Source organism: Canis lupus, chromosome 27, assembly GCF_011100685.1.
Source record: "Canis lupus familiaris isolate Mischka breed German Shepherd chromosome 27, alternate assembly UU_Cfam_GSD_1.0, whole genome shotgun sequence".
NCBI classification, from domain to species: Eukaryota; Metazoa; Chordata; class Mammalia; order Carnivora; family Canidae; genus Canis; species Canis lupus.
The window spans coordinates 41,316,305-41,336,136 of record NC_049248.1 but is presented as its reverse complement, the minus strand read 5'-3'; the positions used below and the strand labels follow the sequence as shown (position 1 = coordinate 41,336,136).

At 54.9% G+C, this 19,832-nt stretch overlaps 1 protein-coding gene across 5 annotated transcripts; it reads right to left on the bottom strand.

Moving 5' to 3' along the window:
- Positions 1 to 1,553: 1,553 nt before the first annotated feature.
- Positions 1,554 to 14,951, bottom strand: PRPH (peripherin). 5 transcript variants are annotated; one of them, XM_038577548.1, is made up of 14 exons: positions 14,716 to 14,951; positions 11,895 to 12,202; positions 11,153 to 11,235; positions 7,493 to 7,657; positions 5,561 to 6,641; positions 4,497 to 5,458; positions 4,063 to 4,123; positions 3,768 to 3,863; positions 3,205 to 3,372; positions 2,985 to 3,110; positions 2,689 to 2,909; positions 2,534 to 2,583; positions 2,213 to 2,292; positions 1,554 to 1,973 (listed from the first exon to the last, which is right to left on the bottom strand). In XM_038577548.1, exons 6-14 carry the CDS (start codon positions 5,036 to 5,038, stop codon positions 1,905 to 1,907), a joined length of 1,413 nt encoding a protein of 470 aa, XP_038433476.1. In that variant the 5' UTR covers positions 5,039 to 5,458; positions 5,561 to 6,641; positions 7,493 to 7,657; positions 11,153 to 11,235; positions 11,895 to 12,202; positions 14,716 to 14,951; the 3' UTR covers positions 1,554 to 1,904. The 5 variants fall into 5 exon arrangements, with proteins under 5 accessions (XP_038433476.1, XP_038433477.1, XP_038433479.1 ...); XM_038577549.1 differs by having other exon boundaries at positions 6,200 to 6,641; XM_038577551.1 differs by having other exon boundaries at positions 4,497 to 4,603; positions 4,700 to 6,641; positions 14,716 to 14,948.
- Positions 14,952 to 19,832: the final 4,881 nt, after the last annotated feature.

Below are 19,832 nucleotides of genomic sequence, written 5' to 3'. Positions count from 1 at the left end.
TGATCATGACCTGAGCTGAAGGCAGGTGCTTAACCCACTGAGTCTCCCAGGTGCCCTCATGGTTCCTTCTTATTTATGGCTTCAATTGTCCTATGGCTTCCATGGCCTAAGAGCAATTGCATGCTGACTTCTGGGGCTTTCTTTGGTTCTGCTTTCACTTCTTTTCACAGAAGATACCCACTTTACTTACTCTTCCCTTTTCCTTAGGATGCGTTCAGAAGGCCTTCATCCAGCCCACAAGGTCCTGCCTGGCCCAGCCCTCATGTCATCTTCCAACCTCAGCGCCATTCCTCCTTTCCATTCTTCATTCCAGAATTATATAGCTGCTTCCAGTTCCCAAACTGGCTCTCCCTCGCCTCCTGACTTATTCTACCTAGAAAGCCTCCTCCCCTCCCTGCTTTGCCTGAATAACTCCTGCTTGTTCTTCAGCGTGATGGGGCCACCTTGGGGAAGCTGTGCCTTTACTCCAAGGCTGGATTAGATGCTCTTCTTCATGTCCCCACAATGTCATCTTCTTTCCCAGTCCCAGCGCTCTTCCCAGGACTGGAAGGACCTGCTTGGCATCTCTCCCCACTACCCCAGACCGGGAGCTCTTTGAGAGCAGAGACTCTGGCTTACTCCCTGCATGTAGCATGATAATTGAGTGGAAAAAGATCATTTTAAACTCAAAAATGGTGGGCAGCCCAGGTGGCTCAGCGGTTTAGCGCCGCCTTCAGCTCAGGGCATGATCCCATGGTCCTGGGATCAATTCCCGCATTGGGCTCCCTGCATGGAGCCTGCTTCTCCCTCGGCCTGTGTCTCTGCTTCTCTCTGTGTGTCTCTCATGAGTCAATAAATACAATCTTTAAAAAAAAACAAACTCAGAAATGGATTTTGACTTGAAGGCAAAGGCAGTATTGAGTAGAGTTGGAGGAAATTATAGAAGTAGACATTTTCAAGCAGGGTGGGGAGTGATGGCAGCAGAATGATTTGCTGGTCAAGTGTGTCAGGTAGGTTTAGGTGGGTGGCAGGGTTAGGCCAGGAGAAAGAGGCCACTGAGGGAGATAAGGTGACCCAGGCAAAAGACGATGGTGGCCTGGACTAGGGTGGTGGCAGCAGGGATGGGGAGAAGTTGACAGACTTGCAAAAGTTAAAAAGTAGAATTAACAGAATTGGGTGGTGGGGGTAGGTGAAGAAAAGAAAGAGGTAGAAGATGAGGTGTTCTAATTTGGCAGCAGAAGTCCTTAGTGGTGCCTTTTCCTGGAGTAGGGAACCCTGAAGGAAGAACATGACCTCTCTGACCTCAGGCAGAGAGGGAAACGAGGAGCTCTGTTTTGGACATGTTGAGTTTGAGGGACCTCTGGCATACTCAGGAGGCATCTGGACATTCAGGGCTGCAGCTGGCAAACAGAAGTTGAGAAGGAACAGATGTAGAACTAGAAGAAGGGTAGATAGGAGCCACAGATGCCAAGGTATGGGATGTAGAAAAGGAATGACTAGAGACCAGGGGAAAATACTGCTGAGCCCCCTCCCCACAGGCACCCCCATGGCCACAGACACAAATGCACTGGACGGGTTTCTCTTGACAGCAGTTTTATTTGATTCAAAAGTGAAACTCAGACCCTGGCCCACTCCAGTGGTCATGGGGTAATAATGGCAGTAGACTTGTTCTGGGGATTGCTGGCCTCTTACTAGGACGAGATAAGGGGAACATACAGGTCATATATATAAATATGTGTCAGGGAAGGGAGGGAAGGGCCAGCTACTGCTGGCTGGGTAGGGCTTGGCCACAGGCCAGGGAAGGGGTGACTTGCGTCATCCCCTGGACACATGCAGAGCAAGAGAGGACTAATTCAGTACTGGTGTTAGGGTCTGGGGCTTGGAGCAGGCCTAGGGCGGTGTCAGGGAGCACCAGACCAATGGGGTCAGTAGCTGTGAGTAGAAGACTTGTCCAGGTCACTGCGCTGCTCCTTCTGGGACTCAGTCACCACCTGCTGGGGGCAAGGCATGTGAAGGGCACAAACCATTCAGCACCACCCTCCTCCCCTCTCCTTTGGGGCATGCCCTCTCCTCCAGCAAAACCAGCCCAGGCTCCTGACTATCCACCCACATCTCTATCTCCCTGTCTCCCTCCCGCCCCCAAAGACCACTAACCCACAATACTCTAAAATCAGCTGCAGCCAGAAATAATATGGGCGATGATGGGGCCCCAGGCTCAAGTGGTCCATCTCACCTCCCCATCCCGGGTCTCAATGGTCTTGATCAGAACCATCTTCCTGCTGTGGCTGTCCTGCGGAGGCTCCACCTCAGGCACTGGAAAGAGTGGGATGAGGGGGTGGAGGAGAGGAGGCTTGGAGTGTCTCTCCTTCTAAGCCCTCACTCTCATCTATGAGGGGAGGGGGTGGCAGGGCATGAGGAGCAGGCGCGAGTGTGGACCGGGCCTCAGTAGCTCATGCACAGAATCCATCCCTGAGCAGAGCCCCAGCAAGAGTCTGGTCAGGGCAGAAGTGGACAAGGGGACAGGCAGGTTTGAAGCCGGGCGTGGGAGACTCACCGCTCGTCTTCATACTTAAGGACGCGAAGGAGTGGACGGGCACAGAGATCCTGGGAGCCGGGCAGGCAGTCAGCGACGCGGGCGGGCGCGGGCGGCCCTCCTGAACACCCCTCCCACCTGCCCCGCCCCTCCCCCTCCCGCAGCCCTGCCCCCACCTGCTCTCCTCGCCCTCCAGCAGCTTGCGGTAGGTGGCGATCTCGATGTCCAGGGCCATCTTGACGTTGAGGAGCTCCTGGTACTCGCGCAGGTGCCGGGCCATCTCCTCCTTTAGCTGTCGCAGCTCCTCCTCGAGCCTCGCGGCGCCCGCCTGGTACCCGCCGGCCTCCAGGGCAAACTGCTCCTCCAGCTCCCGCAGCTGTCTGAGCAGCGCCTCGTTCTGGGGGCAGGGGGGTCACTGCGGGGCAGCCTTCACCCTCCACCCCCCCCCCCGGGGCGCGAACCCGGGACTCACGGTGCCGCGTAGCCCGTCCACCTCGCACGTCAGACTCTGAATCTGGCGTCGGGACTCGTTCATCTCCTGCTTGGCCTGACGCAGGGCCTCGTGGTTCCGGTTGGCGGCGTCGGACAGGTCCGCGTACTGGGGGGTGCGAGGCGGGGGGGGGGGGGGGGCGTGAGCCGGGGGACTTGCCTCCCCGCGGCCCGCACTCGCCGGGGCCGGCCGGGCTGCGCACCTTGGACTTGTACCACTCCTCGGCCTCCTGCAGGTTCTTCGCCGCGATGCTCTCGTACTGCGCGCGGATGTCCCGCAGCGCGGCGGTCAGCTCGGGCTTCACGGTGGCCTCCACCTCGACCTGCTGCACCTGCTGGCTCTCCACGCTCACCTGCAGGTCCCGCAGCTCCTGCCGCCCGGAACACCGAGTTGCTGAGATTGCCGCGCGGATCCCACGCGGGCCGCGCGGTTCACTCAGAAAAGAGGGAAAACTCTCGAGTGAGCAGAAGGGGGCGCCGGGGAGTGCAGCGCGCGTAGGACTGCGCGGCCGGCGCCCGCGTACGCCCCAAGCCGGCGGCCAAGTTAAGGGGTGCAGCTCCGCGGCGCGCCACCAGGTGGCGCAGGGGTGGGAGTCAAACCACCTGTAGAGGGGCTGCGTCTACGCCGTCTACACCGCGAGTGTCCCTGCTCTTCCCCAGGCCGAGTCCTCGGCTCCCCGCGCCAGGCTTCTCCGGCGCCCGCCTTCCGGCGCCAGCGAGACCACCTGCAGCCTTTGAAGGCTCCCCGACCCTCGAGTCCACCTACCTCCTCATGTAGCTTCTTGAGGAACTCAATCTCGTCCATCAGGGACTCAATCTTGCGCTCTAATTCCAGGCGGGACAGGGTGGCGTCGTCCACGTCCTTAAGGGGGTGGCAGTTGGGGGAGAGGGGGTTCAAGAGCAGGGAGGGGCTGCTCAGGGCCAGGAAGGGCCAGGAAGGGCCAGGCCCTGCCTGCCAGTCTCTGGAGGCTTCTGGTCGCCTCCTGGCGCCTGCACAGGCCTCCCCAGATGCAAAGGCGGGGTAGAAGCGGGGAGACCGCCGACTCGGGGCCCGCGCTCACCTTGCGGAAGAGCACGAGGTTGTGCTCCGCATCCTCCCGCTTGCGCGTCTCCTCCTCCAGCCTGGCAGGAAGAATGGGGGCGGCTGGGCCGCAGGGTCCCCGCGCAGCCGGCAGCCCGCGCGCCCCCGGGGCTAGGGCAGAGGCTGCTAGTGTCCAGGACCCCGGGAGCTGCCCGAGGCCCCGGCCCACCCTCTCCCTAAAGGGCTGGGAGCGGAGATGGGAGCCCTGGATGCACCGGGCAGACCCATAACACCCCCCCTCCCTCCCTCCCCGGGGAGTCCGCGGGGCGCGGGGGGCGCGCAGAGCCCGCGGGCCACCTTGCTGCCCGCACGCGCCCGGGTGGCCGCGGGCGCCCCTCCCTGGGCGGCAGGGGGGGAAGCGAGCGGGGCGAGCAGCAGCCGCCTCGACGGCCGCAGGCCGGCCCTGCCCCTGACCTCTGCTTGAGCGCCGCCAGGTCCTCCGCCAGCCCGTCGCGCTCCACCTGCACCCGGTCGCGCTCGCGGCCCAGCAGCTCCAGCTCCCTGCGCAGCTCCCGCAGCTCCTGCTGGCACAGCTGGTCGGCGCGCGCCGGCTCCTGGCCCCGGGCCTGGCTCAGCTCCCCGCGCAGGGCCGCGTTCTGCTGCTCCAGGAAGCGCACCTTCTCGATGAAGTTGGCGAAGCGGTCGTTGAGCTCCTGCAGCTCCTGCTTCTCGTTGCTGCGCGTGGCCAGGAACTCCTGGTTGAGGGCCTCGGCCATGGAGAAGTCGAGGCGCTCCGAGGGCAGGCGCAGGAGGGCGCCCGCGCCGGCCCGGGGCCCGCGGAAGCTGCCCAGGCGCACGGAGGAGCCGGGGGACGCCGAGCCCAGCAGGCGGCTGCTCGAGAAGCGGGAGCTGGACGCGTAGGAGAAGGCCCCGGGGGACAGCGAGGGCGGAGGCCCGAAGGTGCGGCGGTAGGAGGTGGCACTGACGCCGGCCCGGAGGCCCGACGGGTGGCTCATGGCGGCGAGGCCGGGCAGTCACCGCGGGCAAGGCTGGTGGGGAGCAGGGAAGGAGCCGCAGCCCGGGGCGAGGCGGCTTTATAGGCCTGCGGGCTCGGGGGGGCCCGGGCAGCTCCTCCCACTGGCCTGACGGCGGGTCTCCGTGGGCAGGGGGACGCCCCACCCCTGCGGAGCCGCGGGAGAGCCGCACCCTGGCTCCCGGCGCTGGCGCCCGGCCTCCTCCGTTCCCCTGCTGCGGGCGGGAAGGAAGCAGGCCCCGCGACCACCGGCCACCGGCAGGCGGGCTGGGGGTCGGCACCTTCCAGCATCAGCGTCTAGAGCTGGAGCGTGGGGCGGGAGAGCCTGACGGAGCCGGGTTCCTGCCTGCAAGAGCTGTTAGAGGTCGGAGATGCGCAAATGTAGAATCATTACACTGTCCACCTGCAATTAGTGTAGAATGTGTGGTCAGTTGTATCTCAGTAAGAAAAAAAAAAAGGAATAGGGGCAAAGGAGGACAGAGGTTAAAGGGCAGGCTGCCGGCACCTGAGCGGTGAGGAGGTGGCCCCGCTGGATGGAGAGTTGGCCTGGCCTAGGCCCCAGGGCCTGTGCCTCTACTTGTCCCCTGAAGGGCTGGGCCCAGCTTCTACCTGCTATCAGCTACCCCTCTGTTACCACACCCGGGGAGAAATGGAGGGACACGAGGGCAGAGGGAGCCAAGGGGGGTGGGGGAAGGCTGGTCCCTCCGTAATCCCCAGGGCCCTGTGGAGGTCTGCTGCCTGGCGCCAGCTCCTCCGCTAATGGACTGGCCATTCCCCCTCCCCCTCCTCTGGACACTGGGCCAGGGGGTTGCCTGCTGATGTCTCAGCCTTAAAGACACAGCTTCCAAACCCCGGATCCAAGCAGGCCCCAGCAGGGTGGGCACGGCAGAGGGGGCCGAGGGGGGCTGGACCCCACTCGGGTCCCTCCCAGGAGGGTCTGAGCCCTGCCAGAGGCTGAGCTGAATGAGCCAGTTGTACGCCGTCTGGCTTTACTGGATTCTCTCTCCCTTCCCCCAACCAACTGCTGCTCAGTCATGGGCCTTACGGGAAGCACAGCAATTCCTGAGGTGGGAAGGGGAGGGGGCTGAGGGGCTGCAGCCGCTGCCAAGGCTGAGAGATGAACGGACTGGCAGGGACCAGTTACCAGTATGGAGGAGCTGCAGGTCCCAGGGAGGGGTGGGGCTGGATGGGGAAGAGATGCAGAAAGAGAAAGTGCCCATCGCGACTGGTCCAGGGACTGAAAAGAAGAGAGAGAAGGCCCCAAAGCAGATCCACAAGCCTGTGCACACAAACGGATGCATGTGCGTCATAGCACCCCATTACCTATGTGCACACACATCACACTCACAGTCACACGTCCCTTCCTGCCCTCCCCCGCCCCAGTTATCGGGAAGGCTGATGTCTGGCCTTTGCATGTCTGCGGCTTCCAGAACTGAGGCACAGGCTGCCCCGGAGAGGACAGAGGCAGCTCAGATGGTCTGCAGGAGCCGGGGTGCTGAGGCCTGCTGGGTTTGCCAGGAGCCATGGGGCTGCTGCTGCTGCCGGGACTCCAGGGCTTTCCAGCACGGGCAGGTCCACCTCAGGCCCTGAGGACAAGAGTGGGGCATCTGGGGAGGCAGGTTTGGGACTCCAGGCTGGATCTCTGGGTGAGGGGGTGAGGAGGGCGGCTCCTTGGCCAGCCAGCTCCTCAGCATTGCAGGGCTGAGGAGCCTCCCCTCCTTTGTGCGTCCTCCGAGATGGGCCAACGCCCGCCTGCTCACATCCCTACCGCCTTCCTTCTCGCTCCAGGCCCCTCCTTCCTTCCGGGCCATTAGTCTCTCCCTGCACAGCTGCCAGGTCCTTCTCCTTGATGGGTCTGGTTTGGTTGCCAGGGGAATGGGAAGAGGGAGGATGGGAGAGGGGACAGGATGGTTCAACCTGGGCCTGTCCCCCTGACTTGTAGGAGTGGAGAGGGGTAGGGTGCAGCCCAGGCTGGGGGTAGGGGCTTGGCAGCTGTGTGTATCTGTGTGCATGTGGGGGGTGGGGATGGGAGTGGAGGGGATGCTGGGGAAGCTTTGGTGCTCCCTGCCACAGCCCTAGGCTCAGCTGCCCCTGGCCTGGAGCCCCTGGACCCCAGCCTCGGGCCTGCCCTGCCCCGGTCTGCTATCCACGGGGAGCAAACGGGGAGTCCGAGCTGGTCCTTCCCAGGCTCTGTCTTTTTAGGGAGCTGCTGGCAGATCTGGGCCTTCGAGAGTAGCATAGAGGCCCCTTGGGCGGTGCTCAGGCGGCACCAGGTGGACCTCCCTCCCCTTCACTGCTGAAGCTCCCAGCTCATCACCAGGTGCCACAGAGGAGAGGGGACCTGGGCGTCCTCTGCAGAGCTCTGGGGGGTAAGGCCGGGGGCTGGGGTGGGGGAACCAGGCCCGCTAGCAAGTCAGAGGAGATTCCTCCCCCTTACCCAGAAAGAGCCGGGCCTGGGAGATCTTGAGGCCAGAAGAAAGGTAGGAGAGGGTCACAGCTGTCCGTCTGACTCCAACATTCTGTGTTGTACGAATTTAGGCTTGTTCCAGGGTTCTTCTATGACCCCCAGGAAAACGTGGATAATTGTACCTTCTACCTCATACTGTTGGTGGGAGGGGTAAACACTTAGGACACACAGGATAATGGCTGAAGTGTAAGTTAGTTTTACCATTAACATTATTGATCTCCCAAGTGATGGTGTCAGCTGCGGAATGCAGTGAGGACCTGAACTCCTTTTGGATTGTCCCCAACTCCCGGCTGAGAGCAGCTCTGGACGTAGGGTGGAAGGAGCCAAGTACCGCCTAGCTGATCTTTCCTCAATGTACCGATTTAAGACAAGGACTCGGGGGATGCCTGGGTGGCTCAGCGGTTGAGCGTCTGGCTTCTGCCCAGGGTGTGATCCTGGAGTCCCGGGATCGAGTCCCACGTCGGGCTCCCTGCATGGAGCCTGCTTCTCCCTCTGCCTGTGTCTCTGCCTCTCTCTCTCTGTCTCTCTCTCTGTCTCTCATGAATAAATAAATATTTTTTTAAATTAAAAAAAAAAAAAGACGAGGACTCGGGATAGACGGCCTGGGTTTGAGCATGGCTCCTCAATTTACTCAGCTGTGTGCTTTGGGATTTGAGTGAGTGATTGCACCTCTGTTCACTCCATTTTCTTTATCCATAAATGGGGCAATAAGGATTGTACTTACCTCGTCATATTGGAGGATTAACTGAGTTAACCCCTCAACCCCTTAGGGCTTGGCACATAATATATGCTGTATAAATATTAGCCAGGATTATTATTACATGTCCCCCCCCCCCCAAATGCTCTGGTGAAGGCTTGGAGAGAAATGACAGTGAGATGCATTCAGAGGTTTGCAAGGAAGGTGAGCAATGAAGTTTAGGTTACTGGCGAGAGTGCTACTGAATGACAGGCCATGGACTCAAAGCTGCATGAGGAAGGGGCGTGTGGGCAAGAGAGGGTGGGAGATTGGGAGAGTGATGAGGTCTGTGGCTGGCCTTCCAGGCAAGGCCAAAGAACAGTCCTAGTCCAGAGGGATTGAAAGAGGCCCCAAGAGGGTAGGAAGTTGTTTTAAGAGAGTGAGATGCATGGGTTTGTGATTCTGGAGCTGGGTGTTTATGGATGATAAGATTTCCAGGGCGTTTTTAAGGGAGGCTAAAGTCGAACGAGGGAAAGGGCCATGGGAGAAGAGATCAGGGCCCCTAGCCCAGGCACTTACAAGCTGTGTGATCCTGGGCAACTTACTTGTCCTCTCTGAGCTTCGGTTTCTTCATCTGTAAAATAGGGATAATGAAACTTCCCTCCCTGGGTGTTGTGACATCTAAGTGATATCAAATTTGCATGTCATGATCTCGTAGTAGGCGCTGAGTACTATTGCTGGCCTTCTTCCCCTGCCATGTGACAGAGAGGAAACTGAGACACAGACGAGCAATGCCATAACCCTAAATACTTGTAACAAGTGTCAACTGGTGTCCCCCTGCCCTTTAGAGGTCTAGGATTGGCTCGACCTCCATCCACATGCTGGGGGAAGTCCAATGTCATCCTCAAGATCTCTTTGCCTTCCTAGTGCTTCCTCTTGACGCCCCTAGCTCCAAGTCCTGCTGCCCCTGCACCGCTGCCTATGCAGCCGACTCTCCGCAGTGTCCCAGATGTGGCACTCGGCACCATCCCTCGATTCTGTGTCTCATTTCCCCATTACTTAGGTCAAACTCGAGGGTCAGAGGGATGAAGTTGCCTGTCTGAGGGTGCACAGCAAGCTAACAGTGGCTCCCTCTGCACAAAGGCACGCCCTGGTTGGTCAGGCCCTGCTGATGGTCTGGGCTCTGAGCCTGTAGGAGCCAAGATGAGCCTCAGCCAGGAGGATTCCAGCTCCACACTTCTCAAGGTGGGTTCTGTCCCAGGCTGGCCCAGCCACAGGCTCCCCACTGACAGACTGGCTGCACCAGAGTGGAATCCCTTCCCCATTATCTCCATCTGGGGGCTCCACTCCTCCCAGTTAGGAAGCACTCTGGGTATCTTCTCCACTCCATCACTTTTCTCACTGTATTGTACAGTAATAGCTAACATTTCCTATGTGGAATTTTACACACATTATCATTTTTAATCCTTATAATCACCCTTACAACATAGGTCATAGGTACTTTTATGAGTCCATTGTGTAGTTGAAAAAACTGAGGCCCAGAGGGGTTAAGCAACTTGCTCAAGGTCACGCAGCTAGTAAACTACCACTAATCTGTTTATTTTTTTGTATTTTTAAAAAAGACTTTATTTATTCATGAGAGACACAGGGAGAGAGGCAGAGATACAGGCAGAGGGAGAAGCAGGCTCCATGCAGGGAGCCTGATGTGGGACTCGATCCCAGGACCCCAGGATCATGCCCTGGGCCAAAGGCAGATGCTCAACCATTGAGCCACCCAGGGATCCCACACTAATCTGTTTATATGTGACTCCCCTGTCCCCAACAATATGATCTTTGAGGTCAGGGATCAGGTCTTAGTCACCTTTGTGTCTGTGGAGTTTAGCATAGGATCTAGGTCAAATAAGTGTTGCTTAAAAAAATAAATAAATAAAAATTTAAAAAGTGTTGCTTAAACTAAAGGGAACTCTGAGGCACCTGAAAAAAAAAATCTTTCCCGCGGTAAATGGTCTGGAAAATAAAGAGAGATGTGTTGCTGCCACCTTCTGGTCAGAAGCTAGAATGACATCGGCAGTCAATACACCTAAGACTCCAGGTTCACGGAACATTGCAATTTGGGGAATTCACCATTATTGGACCTTCTTTCTGAAACAGAGAATAATTTCATAAGGGTGTGTAAAATAGAATAGCAACACTGGTATTAGGGGGTCAGAGCCCTGATTCCATCCCTTCGCGTGGTGTCTAGGAGCTTCCCCTGTACTGCCCCGGCAGCTCCCACCTGTAAGCAAAAGACCAGGGAAGCAGGGCCAAATCTGTTCTCTGCCTTCAAGCACCGTCCCCAGCCTCCTCACCTCCTACTATGTTCACAATCTCCAGGCCTGCCCCACAGTGTTCACAATCTGCCTTCCTGACCTTTCCAACCAGCTACCCCTCAGCTGGAGAACAGGAGAGCAGCTATGGAGCATGGAATGCGAGTTACTTTTCCTTCTCACGGTGTGGCCTGAGGCCTTGACCTAGTCCCTGGGGCCTTTTGAAGAGTGGATTCCAGTTCCCTACCCAGCTCTTCTGAACCTCTAGAATCTGCATTTTAACAAACTTCCTACGTGATTTTTAATGCACATGAAAATTTGACTATTCCTGGATTAAGTTTTTTTCTTTAGATTGTCCATCTTTCCCCCATTTTTAATTTTTTTTATTTTTAAGATTTTATTTATTTATTCATGAGAGAGAGAGACAGAGAGACAGAGACACAGGCAGAGGGAGAAGCAGGCTCCATGCAGGGAGCCCAATGCGGGACTTGATCCCATGTCTCCAGGACCAGGCCCTGACCCGAAGGTGGTGCTAAACCGCTGAGCCACCCGGGCTGCTGCCCTCCCCCATTTTATTTTAAAGAGTTTCAAACACAGAGTTGAAAGAAGGCTGCTATAAACACCGATATGCCCTTCTCCGGGACTTACCAGTTGTCAATATTTTGCCACCTTTCCTTCGAAAGTAAGTTTCAGACATCATATTTCACCCCACGTCCTTCAGCATGCCTCTCCTAAGAACAAAGACACTTTCTTCCAGTACTATTAACCCAGTCAAGAAATTTAACATTGATAGAACACTATTATCTACTAGTTCTATTAGAATTCCCTCAATTGTCCCAATAATGTCCTTCCTAGCTCTTTCCCCCAATCTGGGATCAAAGATAAAGGATTGTATTTGGTTGTCACCCGGGCAGAGGGAAGAGCCGGAGCACAGGGGTAAGGCTGGGATGAACTTGGCATGTTTGAGGAATTAGAGAAACGTCAGTGAGGCTGGAGAGGGTGGGTGAGGAAGAGAGAGGAAAGGCGAGGTTGGAGGCGTGCGAAGGAGTCAGGGCACGCACGGCTTTGTAAATCAGAATAAAGAGTTTATAGCTTATTTTATTTTAATGCAATGAAAAGCTGCCGGAGGGTTTTAAGCAGGGGAATGACTTGATGTGATTTATGATTTTAAAAGGTCATTCTGAAAACAATTTTAGAATTGGGTCATCCTATAGAACAATTCCTCGACTCCTTAAAAAGTCAGTGTCATTTTTATTAAAGGTGGGCATGTTAATTTCCTAGGGTTGTCAAAAGAAATCACCACAAACTTGGTGGCTTAACACAATAGAAATTCATTCTCAGAGTCTCGGAGGCTGGGAGTCCAAAATCAAGATGGGGGACAGGGCTGTACCTCCAAAGGCTCTAGGGGAGAATCCTTCCTTGCCTCTTCCAGTTTCCGGTGGCTCCTCGTGTTCCTTGGTTTATGGCTGCATCTCCAATCTCTGCCTCTGCCTTCACATGGCCTTCTCCTCTGTGTCTACATCTTCTCTTTTCTTTATACAGAATTTGTCATTGGATTTGGGGACCCAGTTAATTCAGGATAATCTCAAGATCCTTAACTACCTCTTGCAAAGGCCCTTCTTCCAAATAAAGTCACATTCACAGGTTCCCGGATGTCGACATATCTTTTTGGTGGGCCCACCTCAGTGGGAGATTGTTCTAGACCAAAAAAAAGAGAGAGAGAAGAGAGAGAGACCAAGACACATATATAAAACAACTAAATGCAGTGTACAAACCTAGATTGGATCCCAGATTTGAAGGGGTGGAAAAAGCGCTAATGGAATAATCTGTGTATTATATTATATGTAATGATTATTCTCTTTTTAGGGTGTGAAGATGGGAATCTGGTTGTGTAAGGGATTGTTCTTATTCTTAGCAAGTGCCCACAGGAACACCTTTAGGAGCGAAGTGTCCAGACGTCCCATCCTAGACCTTCTTTCTAGGCCAGTCCCACTGTCTTGGACACTATTGTGGTAGAAGGCAGAGGCTCTGGCTACTGGGTGAGTGAGACCAAGAAGGAGCAGTTGCAGAGTTAGTCACACCAGTTATCAGAATGGAAACTGACCCTCACCTTGGCCTCCACTGGATTCTGCAGGTCTCTCATAAGAGACTGTGCCTGACGAGAGCTTCTTCTCACTCTCAAGACAGAGGATGTGCTTTCCACATTTAGAGAGACCCTGGAGCAGAAACTTCCCTCCCCTCAGCCTATGGTCTCCACATGGAGTTGGCCTTGTCAGTCAAATGTGGGTGCATGGGGTTTCTTGAACACACCCCATTTCCTAGCAGCTCCCCCAGGGACTCAATGCCTCCTTCCAGTGAGTTTACAACTGGTAGGTCATTCCCTGGCCGGTAGGTCCCTGCCCGGGGAGGAAGCATGGCCACCCCATGTGAAAGGATGAAGGAGGTCATAGTGGGGGTTCTTCTGGGCCAGCTGATAATGAGCCTATAGTCTTGAACAAGTCTGATGCTCTGGTCCAACAACACAATCAGGAAAAACATTCTGTGCTGAGTTGATCCTAAGGCCTTCAGGGATGACTGGGATTTGAATGCGGCTCAACTCTAGGGAACATGATAGAGAACAACAGCGCCTTAGTGAGGCTAGGGCCAAAGAGGTTTGTGGTAAACTGTGGGCATCCTGTGTAGTTGGGACCGATTTATGGAGGGTAGGAAAGCTAGGCAGAGGGGTTTACACTCAAGATGGCTCATGTTGCAAGCAAAGAGCACCACGCCACAAATCTAGAAACCTGCTCTCAGGCCTGGGCCAGCCACTGGGCCATGCTTTCCACATTGGTTCAAAGCAAGGGGTTGGGTTAAATGATCTCTGGGATTTTTCCCACGCATACAGCTTGTTGAGTAGGGGACTCGGGGAATAAAAGAAACATTTATTAAAGATCATGGTGGGTCTCAGAGCACTGCTTCCCAAGAGCTTTAAGCGCTTCCTTCACAGGGTGATGTGCCAAGATCCTCTGGATAAGAAGGAGCGGCAGTCTCTATGCAGACAGGGGAAGGGGGCGGGGGGCGGGGGGACAGCAGGGGCAACTTGTCTTGGGATGGGACCAGAGCTGGATCATGCATGTGATCTCATCTGTGGTTGAAGGGTCCATTTTCAGAGTAGACCACAGGGAGTCCAAGGAGGGCAGTGATTTCCTCCCTAAACCCCAACTCTCTGTTTATTCAGATTGCCTCAGAGGAGGTATAGACTTTATGCTGGCCCACCCAGCAGACTCCCTCCCTCCCTCCAATTTCTCTGAGCCCTTTAGTCTGATACTGCAGAAGTTTCCAGCAGGTGGGAAACTCTGGGACACCAAGTGCTCCTCCCCCACTTTCCTAAAGAAGATGCTCTTGTCTGCAGTCATGACTCGGCCATCTATCTCATCCTACCTCCCGTGGGGAGAGGCCTGCTGACAGCTGAACAGCCAAGTTCAAAGAGTGGGATACCCTACAGACTGCCCTGCCCGCCCTCCGCCTGCAGGCCACGCAGCCACTCCTCTAACCGCTGGGCCCAACCGCTTGGGGAGCCCGTGCATCAGCTCCCAGCCAGGGAGGGCCACCATCGGTGTCTTAGAAGTTCTCACACAGTGTGGCAAGATGAACGTCCACCAAAAAATGTCCAATGTTACTAGCAACCAGAGGAAGGAATAAAATATTACTTGCACATAAAAAGGAAGAAGAGGAGGAAGAGGAAGCAGAAGCACTTTTGTGCCTCCCCAGGTGAATTCTCTCTGCAGCACACTGCAGATGCTTGGCTGGAGGGGAGGCGGGTGGGGAACTAGAAGTGGGGAAAGGGGTGACCAGTGGGAGAAAGAAGGAAGGGAGAAGTGGAAGTGAAGAGCAGAGATGAGGGGTGGAGTAGAGAGGGGAGAAGGGAGAAAGAATAGGGGAAACTGAGGCACCTGGGTGGCTCAGTGTTTGAGCATCTGCCTTCGGCTTAGGGCGTGATCCCGGGGTCCCAGGATGGAGTCCCACAATGAGCTCCCCTGAGGGAGCCTGCTTCTCCCTCTGCCTGTGTCTCTGCCTCTCTCTGTGTCTCTCATGAATAAATAAATTAAAAAAAAAAATAGGGGAAACCAAGTGGGTCAGAGAAGGAGAGAGAACCTCACAGGCTTTTTCCTCTCAAGGACCAAAGGGCCTCCACACAGGGAAACAACCAGTGGAGTGACCCCAATTCATACCCTGGAGCCCTCAGAATCCGGTTTGGTTCTTGTCTCAGGAGTCATGTTCAAAGCTCCTTAGGCTCTGGAAGATTTGGGACTGCCCCGGGGTCAGAATCCTCTGGCTGGGCTTCCTGGGGGCGGCTGACTCATCCAGACCCGGCCTCCTTGCTCTTCAACACCACCAACAAATCAGGTGCCATTCAAGGTCCCTGTGAAAGGGACGAAGGCACATTTTTTTCGAACCTGCAGATGTTCTCCGTGTGCTTTCAGTTTATGATTTAAGTTCAGCCAAGTCTCCTGGAAAGACTGAAAGGAAGAAGCAGATCAGTGTGGTTGACCAGGAACTGCAGGCAGAGGAAGGCAAAAGCTGACGGAAGGAAGGGGGCATAGAATCTTTGTTATCCCAGGGCTATGTTTGCACTGGAAAAGAGGATATACACATTTAAAAGGATCTTAATATTCTTCTTATTATTTTACCATAAGTTTCTTTTTTTTTAAAGATTTATTTATTTATTCATGAGAGACACACACACACACACACAGAGGGAGGCAGAGACACAGGCAGAGGGAGAAGCAGGTTCCACGCAGGGAGTCAGACGTGGGACTCGATCCCAGATCCCGGGATCACCACCTGAGCCGAAGGCAGGCGCCCAACCGCTGAACCCCCCAGACATCCCACCAAAAGTTTCTATGAACTATTGTGTAAGGCTTTAAAATTTTTATTTTAAGTAGGCTCCATACTCAAAAACATGGGTGGGGCTCAAACTCATAACCCCGAGATCGAGTCCCATGCCCCCCCACCCCCCTACCCCCCCGCCCCCGCCCCGAGCCAGCCAGGAGTCCTGCATGAGGTGCCCTGTTATATTCGTGAGCATGCTTTTGTCAGGAAGCAACAGAAGACCCAACTCAAAATGTCCCAAACAGTAAGGGGATTTTAAATCTCATATAAAGAAAAAACAAGAGGCAGAGGAGCTTCACGGCTAGCTACTTCCCATCAAGGATCCAGGTTCCTTTCCCCTTTCTGCTCTGTCACACTCAGTGTTAGCTTTTGTCCTCTTGTCCGTCCCCTTGTGGTCATAAGATGACTGCAGCACCATCAGGCATCATGTGCTCACACAACAACATCCAAGTACAGCCAAGACAGAAAATCTTTTCCGTGCATTCCTTTTCAAGAGCAAGGAAATTTTCCTAAGAACATCTTCCCCCCAACCCCACACCCAGCAGACATTACCTCACCTCTCATTTCCGTAACTCCATCACGTGCTGGCTCCTGACCCAGTCCCTGGCAAGAGAACTGGCATCACCTTCATCAGCTTGGCCTAAGATTCACCCCGGTGGTGGAGTGGCCCAGGTCCCCTGATGCCCACGGGTGCCCAACACCTGCACACAACCAGGCTGTGTTGGCAGGTAAAACCACCAGCTGGGATGGCTTTGGGGTGGCTGTGCACTGGTGGCTGCCACATGTGATAATCTCTTCAGACATGGGACATGTACTACCTTGAATTAGGGTTGTGTCTATGTGATCTGTCTCCACAGTGCAGGTGGGGTGAGACAAGAAAGCTAAATATAATCCCTCCAGTACCCAGCACAGTGACTTGTACCAATTAGGTTCATTGAAAATACTTAAAAACGGAAATGACTGTTATAACAGTATAATTGGATGTGATTACCTTTGCCAAGGGCATTTTAGTATTAGTTTACTGTCAGGCTAGACATCTCCTGTGAGCCAAACGAGATGTTTGAGAAGAGCAGAGTGTGGGCAGGGGGGTGAAGGGTGACAGCAATGACACTGAATTTACACCCACCTACTCACCCTCGGGGAATTAAACTAATGTGCGAATATAGACAAAACTCTCGTGTCGTGAGGACAGCTTTATAGTCTGTTCTCATTTTAAAAAGAGAATGTAAAAGAAACCTTCTGGTGGTGAGACAGGTGTTTCAAAGCATTCCCTGCGTTCTGGCTCCAGGGGACCTGCCTCTCCCAAGGGCCGCGCCGCTGCTGCGTTCTCTCCGGCTGCAGACTCAGGGGAGCGGTAGAGGAGGGGAAACCGTTTCCCCAGAACCTGCTCAGGACTGACAAACTCAGACACCAGGCTCTTGAATGAATGGGACAGTGGCAGGCTAGTGAGATGTGGCAAAGAGGACTTCCTCCATGGCGGGGAGAGGGGAGGCTTCTCCACCCCAACGCACTGGGTCTAGATTTCCTTCACCTCGTGTGCCCTGTGTCCCCGACGGCTGCCCTGGCTCTGGGTTCCAGGAGCCATCAGCCCGGGTCGTCTCTGCCAGCCTCACCTTGTGGCCTTGGCTGCCAAGAGCTGGCCACCGGGCCCCGGCGCTCTGGGTGGGAGCTGTCCCCTCTGCACGGCGGCTGGTGTCTTGTCAGCAGGAGTCTCGCCAGGGGGTAGCAGCTAGGCTGAAAGGACACTGTATGTCCACGATCTGAGGATGGATTCACTGAGTTCAGAGAGAGGCCTCGACCAAAAAAAGCCCCTTCGCCAGAGAAGCTGTAGCCTGGAGAGTGGGAACGGGCTGGCCTTGGCATTGCGGATAGTCACGCTGCCACTGGGCCCGGGGAACAGGGCTCCTAGAAGGTGATCTGACAATTGAGAGCCGTGGCTCTGTCCAATGCTCCGAGCGAGGGCTGGCCTCTGGTGGGCCTCAGGCCTCACATGACCCAAGATGTGGCCCTGGTCCCCCCTGGGAGACTACTCAGCAGAGAAGGCTTTGGAGTCAGGGGGTCAAATTTTAGGTTGGCCACTTGTTCTGTAGCCTTAGGCTAGATACTTTTTTTTTTTTAATTTTTATTTATTTATGATAGTCACAGAATGAGAGAGAGAGAGAGAGAGAGAGAGGCGCAGAGACACAGGCAGAGGGAGAAGCAGGCTCCATGCACCGGGAGCCCGATGTGGGACTCGATCCCGGGTCTCCAGGATCGCACCCTAGGCCAAAGGCAGGCACCAAACCGCTGCGCCACCCAGGGATCCTGGCTAGATACTTAAGCTGAGTTTCAACTGCCTGAGCTGTGGAGACGAGGATAACATCACCACCTGGAAGGGTGCTGTGAAGGTCATGAAACACTCCTACCCCGGCAGGACCTCCCCTGTCTCTCACAGCCCCACTCGGAGTCGCCACACATCTTCCAGAAGGCGGAGGTCTAAGACAGGGTCTCTCTGAGCTCGAACCCACCTGGCTGCCTCTGGACCAACACTGGGCCGTTTGACAGATTCCCACTGGAGCAGAGGCCTTTGCAGCTGCTTCCCAAACACGGAACAAGAAGTAGACAGCCCACACACGTCCCTGCTGGCCATTGTCTCATCACACTAGCACAAAGCAGCCAGGCCTAAGCCCACTACTGGGGCCTCAGTGGCCAGCGGCCTGGCTGGAGCAGGAGCAGATTGCTCCTCTGTTCAGGTCAGATGAGGGCAGCCGAAGCCCTCTGTCCACATAGCCAGAATCTGGGGCCCCAGCCAATCTTGAAGCCTGCATACTCCTAGCCTTTCTCCATTTATCCCCATCAAGCCTCAGCAGCATCAGCCATGGCAGCCGATCCGTCCAGACTTTCCATTTGTGCTCAAGGGCAGATCAGATGATTGTCAGCCACAAAGCAGTGACCTAGACCTTGGGGTATATTTGTTCTTGCTGCAGGCTAACTTCTATTCACTCTCTCACCAACACAGGAGAGGGGGAAAAAAAATCATGCAAGGACAGATCCCTCCCCAGCCCCTAGCCCTTTGCTCTTCCAATTCCCCAGGCTCTGATCCACTGGAATATTTTTTCTCAACTAAATTCTTCTCTCACCTTCTTTCACCTCCACACTATTGTAGCTGCTTAAAGGTTTCCAACATTTTTCACGTCTTGGCACATGTAGAAAATAATTTATCTGTAAAGGTTTACAGAGGTCATTGGAGGGGTCATTCCTGGCCAGGGGTGATTGGCCCCAGGGGCTTCAGGCTGTCTTTCAGGTTTCACCAGGCTGTTTTGAAGACTGAGGGATTATACTTGGCAACCCCTAAACCCCATTCTCGGGCACTGTGCTTGGAACATGCTGGTTTAGAGAATGGACCTCTCAGGTACCATGAGGGGTCACGCTCAGCTGAAGCTGGATGATGTATCTGCTTCTTCTCGCATATGAGCATCCAGTTTCCTCCAGGGCTCCAACTGTGGTGATTGGCAGATCTTTCAAATTGGGAAAATCTCCAGGTGCCTCTCCGTGGCTGGGCTGCCTGGCCTTTCCAAGGTTCATTTTCATCCCAGACCCCCCCCCCCCCCCCCCCCCCCACAGTCTGGCAGGAGGAATCTGGCCCATCTGATAAGTAGCAATTGCTGCCTTGGTGCTCAAGGACGGGTCAGGGCTGGGCCTTGCCCTGAAGGGCTTTTAAAACCTTGGCTGCTCTAATGATGAAAGCTAAAGCTGAAGACCCTCTGGGAGCACGAAATTGAAATATCTTGGGCAGGAAGCAATGCTGTGCTCCCAGATGGAACATGCATGTTTTTTTAGATGATTTCCTCAGAGTCAGGGGTGAAAATACCAGTGGGAAAAGAAAGAAGGGAACTGAGCCTCAGTGGAATACAGTCAGTCATGGAGCAAAGGTGAACACATCTGCAACTCTGTACCGGTCGGTCCCCATCTCCTGCCGCCTGTTTGGCATTCCCTCTCAGGCTGGTACCCAGGCACCGAAATTGGTTCCTCCCTTCTGCCTGAGGCTCAGCCCTTTCCCTTTGCTTTATTCATCCTTATGGGCCACACAACTGGTACCTGAGTACCCATCACCACGCTGTGCAGCCACTGATGCATGCCTCTTCCCCCACCCTCCACTCCCTCCTGCTCTCAACAACCACACTTCTTCTAACATGTACTTGGAAGAGGGTCTAAATTAGGGGATCTTCCCTCTCCAATCTTTCCTACACATACATCATTCAATGTTCCTTTTTCCTACTACAGATATTCCCCATGACCTAAACTGGGTCAGGTACCAATACCGTAACTTGTGACTACTGTAATTTTGTGTCTCAGCCAGCTCCACTTTCTCCAAGCAGTAATGTCTTAAAGTACAGTCTTATTTGCCATTGTAGGTTTTGTCTAAGTATGGAATAGATCAGCACAATTCCAACCCCTTCCCACGTGACTAACATTA